At 34.9% G+C, this 18,865-nt stretch overlaps 2 protein-coding genes across 3 annotated transcripts in view; both read right to left on the bottom strand.

Annotated features, from left to right (window-relative positions):
* The window catches only part of TARBP1 (TAR (HIV-1) RNA binding protein 1), a 103,256-nt gene that overhangs the window by 47,200 nt on the left and 37,191 nt on the right, over positions 1-18,865 (bottom strand). Inside the window, exons 13-20 of the mRNA XM_044674986.1 lie at positions 13,437-13,534; positions 9,257-9,418; positions 4,762-4,976; positions 3,650-3,908; positions 3,367-3,555; positions 2,614-2,813; positions 2,364-2,435; positions 669-789 (exon numbers count right to left, since the gene is read on the bottom strand). Of these exons, the coding sequence (XP_044530921.1) occupies positions 669-789; positions 2,364-2,435; positions 2,614-2,813; positions 3,367-3,555; positions 3,650-3,908; positions 4,762-4,976; positions 9,257-9,418; positions 13,437-13,534 (1,316 nt within the window). The remainder of the gene's footprint in view (positions 1-668; positions 790-2,363; positions 2,436-2,613; positions 2,814-3,366; positions 3,556-3,649; positions 3,909-4,761; positions 4,977-9,256; positions 9,419-13,436; positions 13,535-18,865) is intronic.
* Positions 10,038-11,930, bottom strand: LOC123244269 (actin, cytoplasmic 1-like). Of its 2 annotated transcripts, XM_044672649.1 has the most exons (2): positions 11,691-11,930; positions 10,038-11,564 (listed from the first exon to the last, which is right to left on the bottom strand). In XM_044672649.1, exons 1-2 carry the CDS (start codon positions 11,814-11,816, stop codon positions 10,689-10,691), a joined length of 1,002 nt encoding a protein of 333 aa, XP_044528584.1. In that variant the 5' UTR covers positions 11,817-11,930; the 3' UTR covers positions 10,038-10,688. The 2 variants fall into 2 exon arrangements, with proteins under 2 accessions (XP_044528584.1, XP_044528583.1); XM_044672648.1 differs by having other exon boundaries at positions 10,038-11,929.

Genomic DNA, 18,865 nt, shown 5'->3' with positions numbered 1-18,865 from the left:
TTCTTCTCCCACAAAATAATTCAGTGCCAGAACCAGAGCCATTAGTGAAATTTACCTCTCTAAGCAATGGGGAATTCAAAACCACAGAACCCAAAAGCTACTATTAATGCTTCTCTGTCCAATAAAACATTTAAAAGATGAAAATGGAAACTAGCTTGGTGCTTCTTCACTACCTCTTCTTTCACAACATCTTATACTTACTACCAAAGTACTCAGAACTGAACATAAAGATTTAAGAAATTTTTCTTCTTAGCTACAATGGTTGTTTTAATAGGCATAGGAAATTATCATCATGTATTATATTGGGAGAACTTATGTAGAAGCAAATCCTGACATAGCTTTCTAAAGATCCACAAGCTAAGGTTACTTTTATTTTTCTGCTGTCTATTTTTTAGGTACTAAAAACTAGGGTCAGTAAATCAATTTTGCCTAATTCAGTAACTATAGTAATATTGCTCCTAAATGTTCAGAAATAAACACTAATGCTCATTTCTTCTGGATTTTGAGTTTTCTTTCAGAATATGAAAATGTACTTTCTGCTTATGCAAAAAGAATGCTGCACTTGCAAACTGAACCTGCTGGGCTAATATGCCACTATATTATTACTTTTAATAAAAACAAAGATTATTTTAAAGTAATATAAAGGTAAAATAAAGTAAAGCCTTTACTTTATCTAGTAGCTTGATTGCAAGATCTTCTATAAACATCTTGTGGGAAATATTTGATCCATCCAATAAACAAAGGAATTTGATAGCACAAACTCTCACATAATGGTCATCTCTGTTGGTACTGGAAAACATATGTATTGAATAATAATCAATGTATCTTGAAAGTACCATAAGCAAATAAAACTTTTATCAAAAAAATAGTTAAAAAACCTTTTTTGAAACAAAATTTTGTGTTAAAGTCCCATATTTAATGAAAGTAATTTGTCATTGGTGCTCAGCATAGAAAATAAAAAGAATCACAGTTCTGTCAGTTGAAGAAACTCTCCAAAGAAAATGAATGGATCAACACAAATCTACCTTAACTTCTGGTCTTATTCAACATTCTATTGATATTGGATGAGTAGAAACACCTTCATGCAATAAGGAGAGCACATTTGATATCACAGGCAAGTAATAAAACCTTTATTATAAAAGCAGATTATATATAAGATTACAAATACTCCTTTTTCCCAAGTGACATCTGGAAAAAATATCAAGTATCACAATGACAAGTACTTTTTCATATAAAAAATACAAGGTACATCTGGCAAAAGAAGACCATATTCTTAGACCTGTTCTAATATGAATCAGGATACAATTTTAAGTGAACTAGAAAATTTTACATATATGTTGTGTTATACCACAAGGATTCTTAAGCTGTTTCGAGTCATGGATCTCTTTTGGCTGGCAAACAAATCCTATGGATCTCTTCTCAGGAAAAAAAGTTTTGTTTTGTTTTGTTCATATTTGAAGGAAATTCTAAAGCTCAGTTAGAGATTATTAAAATAAAGATGGATTTTTTCCCCCATGAAAGTTTACATATTTTAATGGCTATAACTTTTGGTTTAAAAAAAAAAAGGGAAAAGTAACTGAATTCATTATTAACTGTCACAAACAATAAACAAATAGATTAATACAATAATATTGCTCTCTTTCAAGGGATAAATTAAATTTCAAAAATTATATAAAAGATGTGTCAGAAATTTAAGGGAATAATTAATAGTAACATTACTATCCTGAATCTTTCACAAGATGGATAAATCAGTCTTAAAGATAAAAACTTTTATAATGTTTCAGAATAATTATATCTTGTTTGTTTGACATATTAACCAATTAGCTATGCTTCTATAAATTTTAATAATAAAAAGCTAAATAATTTTAGTATATTTTAACTGAGCCAAAAACCCTCTGTGGTTGGTTTTTCCCAATCTTGGCTTTCTTTTGGGAAGTTCAAGGGTTTTAGTCTTAAAATTTTATATAATTGGTAATAGCTCAAAGAAAAGTAGTTTTCAAAGAATAAATAATAACATTTAATTGTTTTTTGAAAACTAGCTTAAATAACATTGTTCCCTGCACATAAGTTTTGGGTTTTTTTGGTTTTTGGGTTATTAAATTTTTTTTATTTTAATAACAAAATTCCACATCAATTTTCTGAAGTTATATAATCCAAATTGTCTCCCTTCCTTCTTCCCTGCCACCCTCCTCCAGGAGCAGGCAAGCATTCAATCTGGAACATAACAAGACCTTAATAAATATTAAGTGAATTAATTTTATTTCTTTCTAACTAGTAAAATTCTCCCATTTAACAAAGATGTATTTTTATAGTAAATAATTTCCCATTTATATTGGACATGAAAAAATATTAAAAATACTTACTTTTCTGTGACAATATTTGCTGCACATTCATGTCCAAGATTTTCTATGAAGGCTTGTACGTCCTGTATAAGCCTTCACATAAAAACATGATAAAAGGTTAAAGTACAAAATAATTCCAAATCTAACAGTTATTTCTTTTAATTAAAAGCTTCAGAACTAAGAAAAGCAATGTAAAATAGTTGGCACTTATAATCCACCCAAGCAGGTATTTAATGTAAACATGATAATATTAAACCAAGTGCTTTTTTACCTCTGATCTCGCCTAAACACATTTCCAAAGATGCAACCCTCAATAATAAGTTCAATATAATCTCTAGCATTGAAGAATTGATCTTGGGAGAGAGTCAAATCATCTGAAGTAGGAACTATCCAAGATTGACAGCAATAATTTATGAGTATATTGAAAACCCCAGTCTTTGTTGTGGACATTTCGATTATCTTATATATAATCTGAAATGAAAATAAAATAGAAGTCAATTTACTTACTTGCATGTTTACTTTCAAGGAAATCTATGATTCTATAAACTATCAGGTAAACAACCTCTAAAGCTAATAGAAGTTGCAGCATAACCAACAGTAAGAACTGTATCAGGTCTATAAACAAATCTATTCAATGCCTAGAGACAGTTCCCACTGAAAAATCAAAAGATCGCAACACCAATAAGAAGAGGAAGATCACTTTAGTTTTCTAATTTTCATAGTTTTTTAATGTAGTGATAATAATCTAAAATCTCCAAAAGAACAAATTCTCTACAAATAATAGGAAAAAATGAATAAAATAAAATAACCCCACCACTCTCCCTTAAATTGAAATTTTTATGGTATACTTAGGTTTAAATCTCCTATTTTAATTGTACAAAAAGTCCATTTCGCTATGCTGTTTAGTTATCTTTCTTATGTTCAGAAGTTTAAAGACAAGAGTAATATAATAAATTCAGCTATAGATGAAAATGTATTACCTACAAATGATAATCAAAAAAGCTATGCTTTTAAAAAACATTACCTCCTTTATTTTTGAATATGCCCGGCCCTTGGTTCTGGCAGCCACAGTAAGAACTCTGATATCAAAGACAAACTGGACAAAAGCTTTTAAATTAGACCAGAATATCAGTTGCGTGTTGCTCAAAGAATATATAATTTTCCAAGCCATATCAAAAGACTCAATGCAGAGTGATTCAGAGGAGCAAAGAAGCTAAGAAAAAAAGAGATACAACTATTGCTTAATTTCAAAACAATTAACACTTACTTCTATAACTAAGACTTAAATTCACAACTCTATCACTTACCTTAGGAACCAGTATTTTCATGCAATGAAACACTGGTAAAACTTGATCAGAAGGAAGAATTGTTAGGGCTTCTAATGCAGACTGCAAAGTGCTTACTGGCTTTGAAACATGTAGAAAGGATTCCAGCATCTCATCCTCCGTGTTTGGTATAAGGGTATGATATTTGTTTAATAGGAATGAGAGGCAGAGCCATTGATCATGAACATACTGTGCAACTATTCTACCCCAGCCCTGGGAAGAGGATGATTCTTCAAATAAACTGCAATTAAAAAATATATGTATATATAATATTATTACTATCTATACTTATTTGTGGCAAAGTTTTATTGTCTTTGTATATTATAAATATGAAAAATGATAAAGGCTGTTATAATAATATAAATTAGTAATTTAATTAAAGCCATGTTGATAGATAAAGTTATCAGACCACGCGCTTGTAAGCATTCAAAACTGCCGCCTCCATTACTGTCTCCAGTCTGCTGGCCAAGAGCCTACTGGCAAAGAGACCACTCCCTCCTAACCCAGGAGATTTAAGCTCTTCCCTGGGTCAAGATGTAGGCCTTCCCAAGCCCAAAAACCCGGAAACAGAAACCAGTTGGACCATGTTGGATCACGGGAAATGTAGTTTTGATACATTTCCCATGTCCATAGAAATATATACACTTTTAGATGGCATTTTCCAAATTTCACTTTTACAATATATAGCACGATGCTCTTACAGAGGTAAATTAAACATCACTACCATCAAGTCCCTCTGCCTAAAAGAGAATCAGCTAAATGAGAGAATTTCATTCATCATTGGCTAGCAGGAAGAAAATCTACTAACACTAATGCAATCAAAGACAAATACAACTACACATGGTCAAATCAAATATGACATAAGCAAGGCAGGGTAATATGAGTATTTAATTCTGTTCATGAAATGCAAGGATAGCTTTTGGATTTTTTCAAAAAATCTAATAACAGCCTCAGCCACTTCCCAGCTGTGTGACCCTGGGCAAGTCACTTGACCCCCATTGCCCACCCTTACCAATCTTCCACCTATGAGACAATATACCCAAGTACAAGGGTTTAAAAAAAAATCTAATAGCAATAAAAGAAAGTTAAAAAACATCTTAAGCAAGAAAAGATGAACAAACCTGTTTTGTTCCTCAGAATGTGGCTTTCTTACTATCTGGTTGAGGTGAAAAGAAGAAATGAATCTTTCCAAAATTCCAATATCTAGGGAATCAAGATGCAGACCTGACTTCTGGGAGAGGATCCCACAGACCATTGCTAAACATTCCATACTAACTACTTTCTGAATCTGTTTACCAAGTATTGGTTCCTGATGAGAAAAAGCAAGAAAATATTTGTTTAACCTAAAGTAAATTCTCAATTCTTCTTACAATCCATTATGTCTTTAAATCAATACTAAATCTGACTCTCTACAATTTTCACCAACTTCTCCTACTCCTGCTTGCTTAAAAAAAAAAAAAAAAAAAGTAAAATGTCAACCTTCTTGACTTCAGAAGAGGATTCACTGACAAGCATGCCTTACTCTGTATAAACCAATGCATAGTGCCCCAACCATATAACCCAGTCACTTAACATGCCCTAAGAAATAATAAGCAAGATGATTTCAGAAAAAGCTGGAAAGATCTGCAGGAACTGATGCAGAGCAAAACAAGTAGAACTGGGAGAACACTGTACACACTGGATGATAATTATTTGTGAAAACTTGGCAGTTCTCAGCAAAGATCTAGGACAATCTTGAAAGACTTATGACAAAGAAGGCTCTCCATCTCCAGAGAAAGAACTATTGGAGTCATCTTTTCATATCAATGTATCTTTGGTTTTATTTTGGGGTTTTGGCTATATATGACTTTGCTCTTACAATGACCAATATGGAAGTGGTTTTGCATGACAATATAAAAATGAAAAAAAGAAAAAACACCAAGTGCTACAATTTGGAACAAAATTCTACTCTCTACCAAGATTAAACTAAGTAATGCTATTTAATCTTAACATTAGCTAACATCCATATAGTGCCTTAAGGTTTGCAAAGCACTTTACAAATATTATCTCATTTGATCCACACATTAACCTTTTCAGGTGTTATTATTACCATCCTTACTTTACAGATGAGAATATTAAGGCTTAAAATTTAAATGACTTGCTCAGGGCTACAGGGATAGTAAGCATCTGAAGCAGGAGCTGAAATAGGGTCATCTTGACTCTAAGTCCAGTGCTCAGCTTTCTGTGCCATCTAGCTGCCCACTTTACATCATTATACTACATACAAGTGTATGTACATACTATATAACACTCCTTAGCTTCCAACATGTTAATAAGAAACTCTTTCACATCTGCCTACTCCATCATTCACATTCTGTCAACTGTGATTCCTGTTTCTTCCTAGATTACCTTCCAGCTAATCTTATGTATGTCATCTATGTGTGTATGTTCAATGTACAAGGTTATTTATGTGCATAGTTATTTAAATGTTTCCCTTCCTTTACAGCTTGAGCACCTTAGTACAGATAGTGTTCTTGTCTTTCTTGGTACTCTCAGCACTTTGCATAAGACTTCTAGGACCCTAAGCAACTCACAAGCTGCAAACTGGTCATATTGCTCAGAGGAAATATTGTTTAATTTTTCCTTATCCAAAAGAGGCAAGAGGAAATAATCAACGCCTGTGCAGACCATTTTAGTTTTATTACATTTCTGCAGTGAAGAATTTAAGTCATTTATATGTACCTTTGATAACCTTAAAGAAGTTCAAAGCATTTCAAAAAGTAAAATAAAAAGGATCCTTAAAAATTAAATATTTTAATGGTGCCTATGGTATATTAGAAAGAACACTTGGGGGCAGCTGGGTGGCTCAGTGGATTGAGAGCCAGGCTCAGAGAAAGGATATTCAAATCTGGCCTCAGACACTTCCTAGATGTGTGTCTCTGGCCAAGTCACTTAATTCCCAATGCCTAACCCTTACCACTGTTCTGCCTTGGAACCAATACATATTATTGATTCTAAAAAAGAAGGTGAGAGTTTAAAAAAATTAAGAAAAGAAAAAGCACTCAATCTGGCATCAAAAGGATCTAGATTCAAATCCCAGCTTTGATGCTTACTACCTGGGTAGCCCTGTATTATTTCCCTCAGTCCCAATTTCTTCCTTTATATATATATATATATAAGGAGGCTATATTAGATGATGTCTTGGGAATTCCTTAGACTCTAAACTATAAGATCCAAAGAGCTCTCCTCATCAGTGTGGTTACTCCCACCACTGGCACCTATTGCAAACACTTTTTTGTCCTGTGCAATTTTTGTCCATCTTGCTATAAATTTTTCAGAGAATATATTAAATGCCCTGTAAGTTTTATCTGTTTCTTTTAATATTTAAAAGACAGGAGTGCACTGCTAAGACTATTTCCTTCATTTTCATTTTATGACAAATTCACTTCCTTTTCTGGTTAAAAATATTACTATAGTAGTATTTCTTAAATTTTTTAGTATACCTTCATAATCTAAAATTTCTTTCTTGATATTTCAGAGACTTCAGAATTAATGACAGGTAGGTAGAACAGTTTAACATAATTATTTTTGTTCCATAAATACCATTTTCTTTAATTCATATTCTTAGTAATGGATTAGAAAATGTTATGATAAAGATAGAAAAAGGCAGTATAATAGATGGAAGCTTTATTTACAATCGCCATCTTGGCCAGTAAGAATAAAAACTTAACTGACATATTTTTGTATATATAGTAAGAATTCGCATCATTAAATTTTGCAAAAAATGCATGCCTACCTTTATAAAATTATAATAATTTTCATATAGTTGCTATTTCCACTATATAACTATGGAGACTTTGTTTCATAGTTACACTCCTTAGAGGGATACAAAATATTTTTTCATGGAATACAATTTTTTTATTAAATTTTTTCCTTCATAATCAAAATAAAAAGTGAAAAACTGGAAAGAATGCTGCATTTGGTGATATAAGACCCGGTTTGATTCCCAGTTTTTTTACTTACTACCTGTATGGTCATAAGTCATATCATATATAAAATGTGAGGGTCTGGATATGGTGACATTCAAAGTCCTCTCTTGCTCTCTTTCTATGATTCTTTTATCTTACTGATCTAGAGAAGTCCATAGATGATGGATCCAAACAAGTTACTGAGAATTCATAAAGGATTCTTGAAGCACAACTCTACTTCTTTGAAGTTACTTTCAAAACTCTCCATCACACACAAGATCTTGATGCCACTATTTCCAAGTGATAACACTGGACAAGGGCCAACTTTAAATAAGAACAATGCTTTCATTATAGACTTTGGTGCTATTCATAGCAGATCACATCTCCTATCATTTCACCCTTACCGACCTAGGAAGTCAGACTAAAATCACTGTCCTCATTTGACATGTGAGAAACAGGCACAATGAAGTATTGATCCTAAAGTTTCAGAATTGATTACTAGAAGAAATAAAATGATAATAATAACAGCAGCTAGCATTTACATAGCAATTAAAGGTTTGCAAAGCATTTATGTTATCTCATTTGATCGTTACATCAACTCTGGGAGAGAGGTACTATATCCCCATTTTAAAGATGAGAAAGTGAGGCACATAGAGGTTAAGTGATCCTAGGATCACAAAGCTGGTTTGAGACAGGATGTGAACTTAGGATTTGTTGACTTAAAGTTCTGAGTTCTATCTACTGTGCCACTTAACTCAGCCTGTCTAGATTTAAAACTGGGGTCAAGACACACTTGACCACTTACATTCTTGTGTGACTCTAAAGTATGGTCAAAGATCATGTATTAAGAGATGGAAGAGACAAAATTATATAGTCCAAACCTCCTATTTTACAATTGAGGAAACTGATGCTTCACATAATGAAATTTGTCATCATAGGTGATTTGTACCTGAGGAATTACCATTTTGTAGTCATACCTCAGTTCTCAGTTATTTTCCTAAAATGCATGTCAGATCATGTCACTACTCTACTTAATAAATGCCAATGTCTCCTTATTTTCTCCAGAATCAAAAGTAGGCTCTGCAATTTAGCTTTTTAAGTCCTTCACAACCTAGATCCAAATTATCTTTCCAAACTTATTATATACTACTACCCTTTCTGTATTTTACAGTTCATTGAAACTGATCTTTTTATTCTGCCTCTTACATAACCCTACATCTTCCTTTTCTGTCTTCGTATTATTTGTAATAATATTTGTATTGATATGGAAATTCCATTTCCAGAATGGGGTGACTCCCACCTAACTGGCACTTGTAAAAATTCCTTGTTTCTTACAAAATTAAGTTCAAGTATTGCTTTCTATGCAAAGTCTTTCTTGTTCTTCACAAGTGCTAGTGCTCTCCTCCACAAAAGAAAATTTCCCTTGTATTTAATTTATATGTATTTTGTTTATTTATATACATGTCTACCTTAAATGAATGAAAGCTTCTTGAGAGCAAGAATTATTTGATATTTCTCTCTATGTCCTCATCACTTAGCAAAGTGCCTAACACATAGTTGGTGCTTATTGCAGTTAGCTTTAATAATATTTCTTGTAAACTACAAAAGGTTCACAAAAGTATTACATAATTAGAAAAATTACCTTTTCACTATTGACATCCTGAAGATGTAGAATAGATGCATTTTTTAAAAGAGAAATGAATCTCCAAATGGAGTTATTGTTTTTCCAACCAATCTTTCCATGTAAATTCACAAGTTCATTTAATATTGTTAAATATAAGTGACAACGTTCTAGATCTGAAACCTAAGACAAAATAAAAAGATATGCATAATTGTTATTAAAATAAGATATCTCAAAGAAAAAAGTACAAGTAAAAAATCAAGTTTCAATGACGCTTCACAAATGAATTACGTATTAGAATCTAGAAATCACAAACATCTGATTTTTGCAAATACACACACACATCACTGGAAAAGCACAAGAACACCAAGAATCATTTGGCAAAGGAGTTAGATGGTAGGCATCATACAAGTTCTTGCATTATCAATAACAGGATTCCTAAAGCTAATGGTAATAATTAAGCATTTTATGGCATCAAAGAATAGTGAACTTCACCACATATCTGGAGGACAATGTGGTATAGTTGAAAGAACAATGGATTTTAAATCAGAGAATTTTGGTTTAATTCTCCTCATTCAAATTCCAGTCCTGTAATTTACTGCCTATGTGACTTTGGGCAAGTCTCTTAAACATTTCTAGGTCTTAGTTTCCTAATACATAAAATAGGAATTGTCCAATATTGATTCTGAGGTCCTTTCCAGTTTGATTATAATAATGAAATGACACGAACATGACCATGTACATATACACATACCCAAAGAGATTTCCTTTTTTTTTTTTTTTTTTTTTTTAACGTGTGCACTTTTATTTGAACTGGTCTTAAGTCAGTGTACAGGTAAAGCTCCTCCCCTCCCCCAAGTACTGGCACCAATCTCATTAAACTCCCAGGGAGACTGTTAAAGTCTTCATTCACATCTATGTTGGGGGCAGGGAGAGAATTTAGGGAGCCATTCGTTATGGCTGACAATTAAAAAAAAAAAAGGAACAAGTATTAAGGCGGAAGATACAAAAAGTTTTTTTTTTAAGGATTACATAATTTACAAGTAAAGCAATACTACTGCCACCCCCCACCCCCACCCCCTGGTCTGGATTTTAAGTCGCTCTCTGCCCCTGTGGGGATAGAGCAAGACGGCCTTCATAGAGGCAAGTAACTCTCTGTAACAATGCATTATACAATATTTGGAATGACTTATTAAAAAAAATGTACAATCAGAGTCCTGAAGACGCACTGTAGAACTTTGGGGATGTTTGCCTCCAACATTACTTTAGACTGCTCATCACCTTCACCGTTTCAGTTTTTAAATCCTGAGTCAAGCGCCAAAAAAAAAAAAACAAAAAAAAAAAAACAAATAAAGCCATGCCAATCTCATCTCTTTTTTTTGGGCAATTATCATGTCACACCCTTTGACAAAAAAACAACCAAGAAAAAAAAAAAACAACACCAACAGTCCATTTAGAAGCATTTGCGGTGGACAATGGAAGGCCCAGATTCATCGTACTCCTGCTTACTGATCCACATCTGTTGGAAGGTGGAGAGGGAGGCCAGGATGGAGCCTCCAATCCAGACAGAGTATTTGCGCTCAGGTGGGGCAATGATCTTGATTTTCATCGTGCTGGGGGCTAGGGCTGTAATCTCCTTCTGCATCCTGTCAGCAATGCCTGGGTACATGGTGGTACCACCAGACAGTACGGTATTGGCATACAAATCCTTACGGATGTCAACATCACACTTCATGATTGAGTTGAAAGTAGTTTCATGGATTCCACAGGACTCCATGCCTAAGAAAGATGGCTGGAAGAGAGCCTCTGGGCACCGGAACCTCTCATTGCCAATGGTGATAACCTGACCATCGGGGAGCTCGTAGCTCTTCTCCAGAGAAGAGCTGGACGCAGCGGTGGCCATCTCCTGCTCGAAGTCAAGGGCTACGTAACACAGCTTCTCCTTGATGTCACGCACGATTTCCCTCTCGGCTGTGGTGGTGAAACTGTACCCTCTCTCGGTGAGGATCTTCATGAGGTAATCCGTCAGATCACGGCCAGCCAGATCCAGACGGAGAATGGCATGGGGAAGGGCATAACCTTCATAGATGGGCACAGTGTGGGTCACACCATCACCGGAGTCCATCACGATACCAGTGGTACGACCAGAGGCATACAGGGACAGCACAGCCTGGATGGCGACGTACATGGCTGGGGTGTTGAAGGTCTCAAACATGATCTGTGTCATCTTTTCTCTGTTGGCTTTGGGGTTCAGGGGGGCTTCTGTGAGCAGTACAGGGTGCTCTTCAGGGGCCACACGGAGTTCATTGTAGAAAGTATGATGCCAGATCTTCTCCATGTCATCCCAGTTGGTGACAATACCATGTTCAATGGGGTACTTCAGGGTCAGAATACCTCTCTTGCTCTGGGCTTCATCCCCCACGTAGCTGTCTTTCTGGCCCATACCCACCATCACACCCTGATGTCTGGGGCGCCCCACAATGGAAGGGAAGACGGCCCGAGGGGCATCGTTTCCTGCAAAGTCAGCTTTGCACATACCGGATCCATTGTCAACAACAAGCGCAGCAATATCATCATCCATGGCGAACTTTGAAGTTGCAAGTTTAAACCTTTAAGAGAGAGGAGGTGGTGCCGCACCTGAAGGCAGGGGGGGAGGCAAGTGCACGCTGGGTGAAAGAGCTCACAGCTCGAGATTTCCTTTTTTAAAAAATAATTTACAATTTATTTATTTTAAATTTATTTTTATTTTTAAATGTTTTTCCATGTTTACATGATTCATTTTCTTTCTCTCCTCTCTTCCCTCCATGTTATCACTTGATACCTATTTCCATATTATTCATTTTTGCTACAGAGCAATTTTTTGAAGCTTATATTTTGCTTTTGCATTTCTATTCCCATAGTTCTTTCTCTCATTGTGGACAGCATTCTTTTACATACAAGTCCTTCAGGAGTGTGCTGGTTGGTTGCATTGCTACTAGTAGCAAAGTCCATTACATTGGATTATTCCACAATGTATTGGTCTCTATGTATAATGTTCTCCTGGTTCTGCTCCTTTCGCTCTGCATCAATTCCTGGAGGTCTTTCCAGTTCACATGGAATTCCTCCAGTTCATTATTCCTTTCAGTACAATAGTATTCCATCATCATCAGATACCACAATTTGTTTAGCCATTCCCCAATTGAGGGACACCCCCTCATTTTCCAAATTTTTGCCACCACAAAGAGTATGGCTATGAATATTTTTGTACAAGTGTTTTTCCTTTATTTCCAAAGAGATTTCCTACTTGCCAAAAACTTCAGAAGAATTGTTTAAATTCAATCTTACACTGGTAAGTTATACCTGAAGTACTTTCTTAGACTGATATATGTTCAGCTCACTGACCCTAACAGTACCTGTCCATAGAAAACAGAGGAAGAAAAATGGGCTTCAAATACTTGTGATTACCTTGTAATTAGCCTCAAAAGCATTAATAAGAAAAAGGCTCTATGTTTCTGGATTGCTCAAACCTTTCATCTTTGCTACAGGCTAGAGCAGAATATACTATGCCTCAGATGATCCAGAGGAAACAGGGGTAGTAATCATGATCTCTTGACAAGAGTTGGGACCAAAATGAACTGAAAGGGATAAATAGGTAATTATATTATGTTAGAGGGTATTATGGACAAGGGAACATTACCCATATTGGACCTGTATGCACCAAGTTATAGCTTTAAATGAATGAAAAAATATATATATTTAAGTGTTGTAATGTATAGAAAATGGTGGCGAAACAGTCATGGTAGGACTAAAAGGGCCCTAGACTATAAGTCAGGAGACTCAGACAATAATTCTATAATCAATTAAATACCAATGTGATCTTGGGTAAATTACCCAATCTCTTTGGGCCATAATTTCCTTATCTATAAAAGGAGAACACCAGACTTCAACTCTTCTAATTCTAGAATTTTCTGACTATTCCATTCTAACAGAAGCTTTAATAAAAAGAACACTCACATTTTAAAACCTAGAAACCTAAATAGTCTCTAATAATTTTCCCTACTTCCACCAAAGTGGATCAGTTAATTTTTTAACATTGCATATTAAAATTTCTAAATGTAAATAAACTTGCTTTCAGTAAGTTTATCCAAGAGAAAAAATGTCATATAATAAATATTTCAATTTAAGACAACTGCATAACTGTCAAATTCCATTAAATACCTACAGTTTTCAGTTCACTGGCTGTCAGTCTTCTGACAATAAATTCAAAAATACTTTCTGTAGTACACATGACAGAATTTTGAAGAAGAGTTAACACCCCATCTGTACCAAAAGAAAAAATACATTATTCCAGAAACATAAGACATTTAAGAAGTATTCACGTCAAGATAAAAAGCATACATTAAACACCTATTATGGGCCAGGCACTGTACTGAGCACTAGGGATATAAAAGAAAGACTAAAAAAAAGTCCCTAATCTCAACAAGCTCACACAAAAGAGAAATAATATGCAAATAACTATATACCAACAGGATATATAAGATAAATCAGAAATAGCATCAGAGAGGGAAATAAGTAAAGGAAAGAGTAGGAAAGGCTTCCTGCTTAAGGTGAAACATTAGCATTGGGACTCTTAATTTTATACTTCTCAACAAAAAGCTACTTATTGACATTTTCTCTATACTATGTAATCTTAGAAGTAGTAGCTTTCCTACAATAGGAATTTAATAAAAGTTAACTATTTAGCAAGTAACTGCTTTAGTTAGAAAAACTAAAAGATTTTGAATGTAAACATAACAGATTTTTTGCAACCCTCCTAATCCCTTTGTAGACAGCCTTGTATTTGAGTAACAAAATGCAATTTTCCTTTACCCTGTATGTGTGTGTGTATGTATGTATATATGTGTGTGTGTGTGTGTGTACATATACATAGCTTAATAATTTTTTCCAACAAAAGTTCAGGACAAGGGCCTTCATATTCCCCACAGTGCCCAAGAGAAGAGGAGGGAGAGGGAGAGGGAGAGAGGGAGAGAAAAGGAAATATACAGAGAAACATCATTTAAATAAAGAAGTTTATAGGGAGTGATTATAAAGAAAGGAGTTTGAATTTTGTGGTAGACTCATGGGCTCAGGCTCATTCTTTAATAGTCATAACTTGCATGCCTAAAAAATTTCTCTGTAATAGCAGCAGTAAAATATTTTGGTTATTAGTGAATACAAAAAAGTGTGCAATGTCCTTTTCAAACTAAATATAAGACAAGTTTATTTGAATCAGGTCTTAAAATCATATGGCCAAAAGAGATAAAGACTATAACTAAGAACCCAGGTGAGAACAACTTAAGAAAATACCTTCATCTCGCCAAATTCAGCAACAAACTGAGATTCGCGAGGTACTCAATGGTAGTAAGAGGTTATGACCAGTAAAAGGGCTACGTTGGGCCCATTACTTCAACCTAGAGAATGCCATAGAACTTTTATTTTAAACATTAAAAGAATTAAGAGGGTTATAATGCTCCAAAGTACCAACACATGCTTTCTTTAAAATTTTGGTATTCTCTAATAAAAGATACCTCTTCCAAAAAAAGTGTTTTAGTTGGTTTGCCTCACTGATGCGCTCTTCTTTTATCACTAGACTCCCCAATCACTTCCTCCCCACAACAACATAACCACACTTTATAATGAAGTTTAATTAAGCAAAATAAGTCAACACATTGGCCATTAACCAACGTATGACCCATTCTATAGCTCTATTCCACAAACCCTCTGATGAGACAGGAGGGATACTTTAGTATGCTGATGTCACAGCTAGTTACTGCACTGATCAGAATTCTGAACCTTTCTGATAGCTTTTCATTACATTTACATTACTGTGGCTATCATGTAAATTGTTATCCTGCTCTATTTCACTCTGATTCAATTCACAAAAATCTTCCCACTAGGGCTTAGTGAAAAAAGACTAATGATAGATATATGGTTCTACTAATTATAAATCTTATTCAAAAGGAACAAGACAAATAAAAGTGACAGAAGTAGAAAGTGCACAGCATATTAAGAAAGATACAGGGGGCAGCTGGGTAGCTCAGTGTATTGAGAGCCAGACCTAGAGACAGGAAGTCATAGGTTCAAATATGGCCTCAGACACTTCCCTGCTGTATGATCCTGGGCAAGTCACTTGACCCTCATTGCCTAGCCCTTACCACTCTTCTGCCTTGGAGCCAATACACAGTATTGACTCCAAGAAGAAAGGTCCTTACCAAGGAAAGGAAAGGAAAGGAAAGGAAAGGAAAGGAGAAAGGAAAGGAAAGGAAAGGAAAGGAAAGGAAAGGAAAGGAAAGGAAAGGAAAGGAGGGAAACAAACAAACAAACAAACATAGATTTTCATCAAAATGATGAAGTACAAACAGAGACTTCTGAGCTCTCCCGAATTCCCCTCCAAACAACTTTAAAATAATTCCTCAAAATAAATTCTGGAGCAGGACCAATGAAAGGATGGGATGAAAGATTTTTCCAGCCTAAGACAACTTAGATCAGCAGGAAAGGTCTGTCTTACTGGGGTGACAGTCCTGAACAGTCCAGCACAAAATCCTTTAGCAAGCCAGTGGCAGACCTTGGGGGACTCAATCAGCAGCCTCTGGATCTTTCAATCCATACACAGTGAGGGGGTTAGAAAATGTGTCAAAAGGAAATGATGAGGGACTCTTTTCTGGCACTAGGAGCAGGACCTTGTGGCATTGCCCATACTCTGTTCCAGGTCACAGTATGAGGGCAAGAAGTACTAGCACACTAGAGCATGCAGCTGCAGGGGAGCAGGGACCATAGTCACAGTTCCAGGGTGCAAAAGAGTGCTTGTGGTTGCTCACAGACCACAGCATAGGCCCACAGAACAGTAAGAGCACTTCTCCTTAGGTCATACCACATGGAAGAACCAAAAAGTTACAGACCCCCAGAATTAGCTCTGAAAGCAGCATAAAAACCCTAAGCTTGAGACAATACTCCCTCTACTCCATGGGCAGAACCCAACTGTAAGATTAAGTTAAAAATCAAGAAATAGAGTAGAAAAATGAGCAAGTTACAAAAAAAAAAAAAAAAAAAAAAAAGAACCTGACTATAAAAAATTAATTTGGTGACAGGGAAGGTCAAAACACAAACTCAGGTAAAGACAACAAAGTCAAAATAGTTATATACAAGGGGGCAGCTGGGTAGCTCAGTGGAATGAAAGTCAGGCCTAGAGACGGGAGGTCCTAGGTTCAAATCCAGCCTCAGACACTTCCCAGCTATGTGACCCTGGGCAAGTGACTTGACCCCCATTGCCCACCCTTACCACTCTTCCACCTAGGAGCCAATACAGAAGTTAAGGGTTTAAAAAAAAATAGTTATATACAAAGCCTCAAAGAAAAATATAAATTGGTCTCTACACCAAGTGGGATTCCTGGAAGAGCTCAAAAAGAATTTTTAAAAAATCAAATGAGAAAAGTAGAGGGAAAATTGGGAAAAGAAATGAGGGTGGCACAAGAAAATAATTTTTAAAAAGAATGAACATCTTGATAAAGAAGGCATAAAAAATACTGAAGAAAATAACATCTTAAAAAATAGAATAGGTCAAATAGTAAATGCAGCACAAACATCTACTGAACAACTCCTTAAACAAAAAAGAGAATTGACCAAATGGGGAAAAAAAAAGTACAAAATCTCACTAAAGAAAACAATTTCTTAAAAATTAGAATTGGATAAGTGGAAGCTAATGAATTTATGAGACATCAAGAAATGATTAACAAAACCAAAAGAATGAAAAAATAGAATAAAATTTAAAAGATCTCATTGGAAAAACAACTAACATGGAAAACAGATTGAGAAGAGATCATTTAAGAATTATTGGACAACCTGAAAGCTATGATCAAAAAAGGGCTTTGATATCATATTTCAAAAAATTATTAAGGAAAACTGACCTGATATCCTAGAACCAGAATATAAAATGGAAATGAAAATACTCCACCAACCACTTTCTGAAAGAAATCCCAAAGTGAAAACTCTCAGGAATGTTAAAACCGAATTCCAGGGCTCCAAGGAAATAACCAGGATTACATACAATAATCACCTACCCAGTAAAACTGAATATAACACTTCAGGGGAAAAAGTGAAAATTTAATGAAATTGTGAAGTTTCAAATATTCTTGATGAAAAGAAGAGCTGAAAAGAAAATTGACTCTCAAATACAAGATTCAAGAGAAGTATAAAAAGATAACCAGGAAAGAGAAAAGTATAAAGAATTTAATAAGGCTTATTAACTTGTTTACATTCCTGTATAGGAAGTTGATACTTATAACTCCTAAGAACTTTGTCATTATTAGGGAAGTTAGAAGGAATCTACATAAACAGAGGACATGGGGGTTTACTGACTGATGGGATGATATCCTAAAAAGTACAATTAAGGGGTAAGAGAGATGCAGTAGGAGAAGGGGGAATGGAGAGGTAGAAAAAGGTAGGGGAATACTGGGACAAGAGGTGGCTGACAACACTTTGAACCTTATTCTCATCAGAATTAGCTCAAAAAGGGAATACCATACACTAAGTTTAATATAGAAATCTATCTTACTGTATGATGATCAACTATGAGTATCTTATTCTCAGCAATACAATGATCCAAGACAATTCCAAAGGATGTATGATGAAAAATGCTTACCATCTCCAGAAAAACAACTGATTGAGTCTGAATATAAATGAAACATACTTTTTTTTACTTCCTTTACTTTTCTTGGGTTTTTCCTTTGGTCTGTGTTTTCTTTCACAATATGACTAATATGGACATGTTTTGCATGACTTCACATGTATTGTTGTTGTTCAGTTGTTTCAGTTTTGTACAACTCTCTGTGATTCCATTTGGGGTTTTCTTAGTAAAGATATTGGAGTAGTTTGCCATTTTCTTCTCCAGTTTATTTTACAGATGAGTACACTTTGCCCAGGGTCACATAGCTATTATCGGTGTGGTGCAGTGGATAGAGTGCTGGGACTGTACTGAGGAAGAACTGTCTTCCTGAGTTCAAATCTGGCCACAGAAACTTACTAATTACATTACCCTGGTTAAGTCACTTAACTCTCTTTGCCTCAGTTTCCTCATCTGGAAAATGGGCTGCAGAAGGAAATGGCAAACTACTCCAATAACCTTGCCAAGAAAATCTCAAATGGGGTCACAAAAAGTCAGGCATATGTATAACCTATATCAAATTGCTTGTTTTCTTGATGAAGGGGGTGTCGGGGAAGTAAGGGAGGGAATTTGGAATTCAATTAAAAGAAGATAATAATTGCTTTAACACATAATTGGAAAAAAAAGTAAAATTTTTAAAAATATTTTCAGAAGAATACATAGAAGAAAATCCAGGAACCATAAGAGAGGAAAACTGAAGAAAGAATTTGGGTAATGTAATAGTTAAAAGGTCACCAAACTGTAATAATTAAAATTAAATTATGAATAGCTTTAACAATTTAGTTTAATCAAAGTAGAGATAGGAAAGAGAGGGAAATATAGGAAAGAGGTAGGGAGCAGTTTAGTTAAGTAACCTAATAGTGTTCTGATGGAATGAAGTTCACCTCCAACAAAGGCTCCTTCAGGTCCAATCTCTAGTCAGAAGTCCAAGAGAGACTCTTCAGCAAGAGTCA

The sequence above is a fragment of the Gracilinanus agilis genome, chromosome 4 (assembly GCF_016433145.1).
Source record: "Gracilinanus agilis isolate LMUSP501 chromosome 4, AgileGrace, whole genome shotgun sequence".
Classification (NCBI taxonomy): domain Eukaryota; kingdom Metazoa; phylum Chordata; class Mammalia; order Didelphimorphia; family Didelphidae; genus Gracilinanus; species Gracilinanus agilis.
The sequence above is the reverse complement of the archived record's forward strand: the minus strand, read 5'-3'. Positions and strand labels throughout refer to the sequence as shown.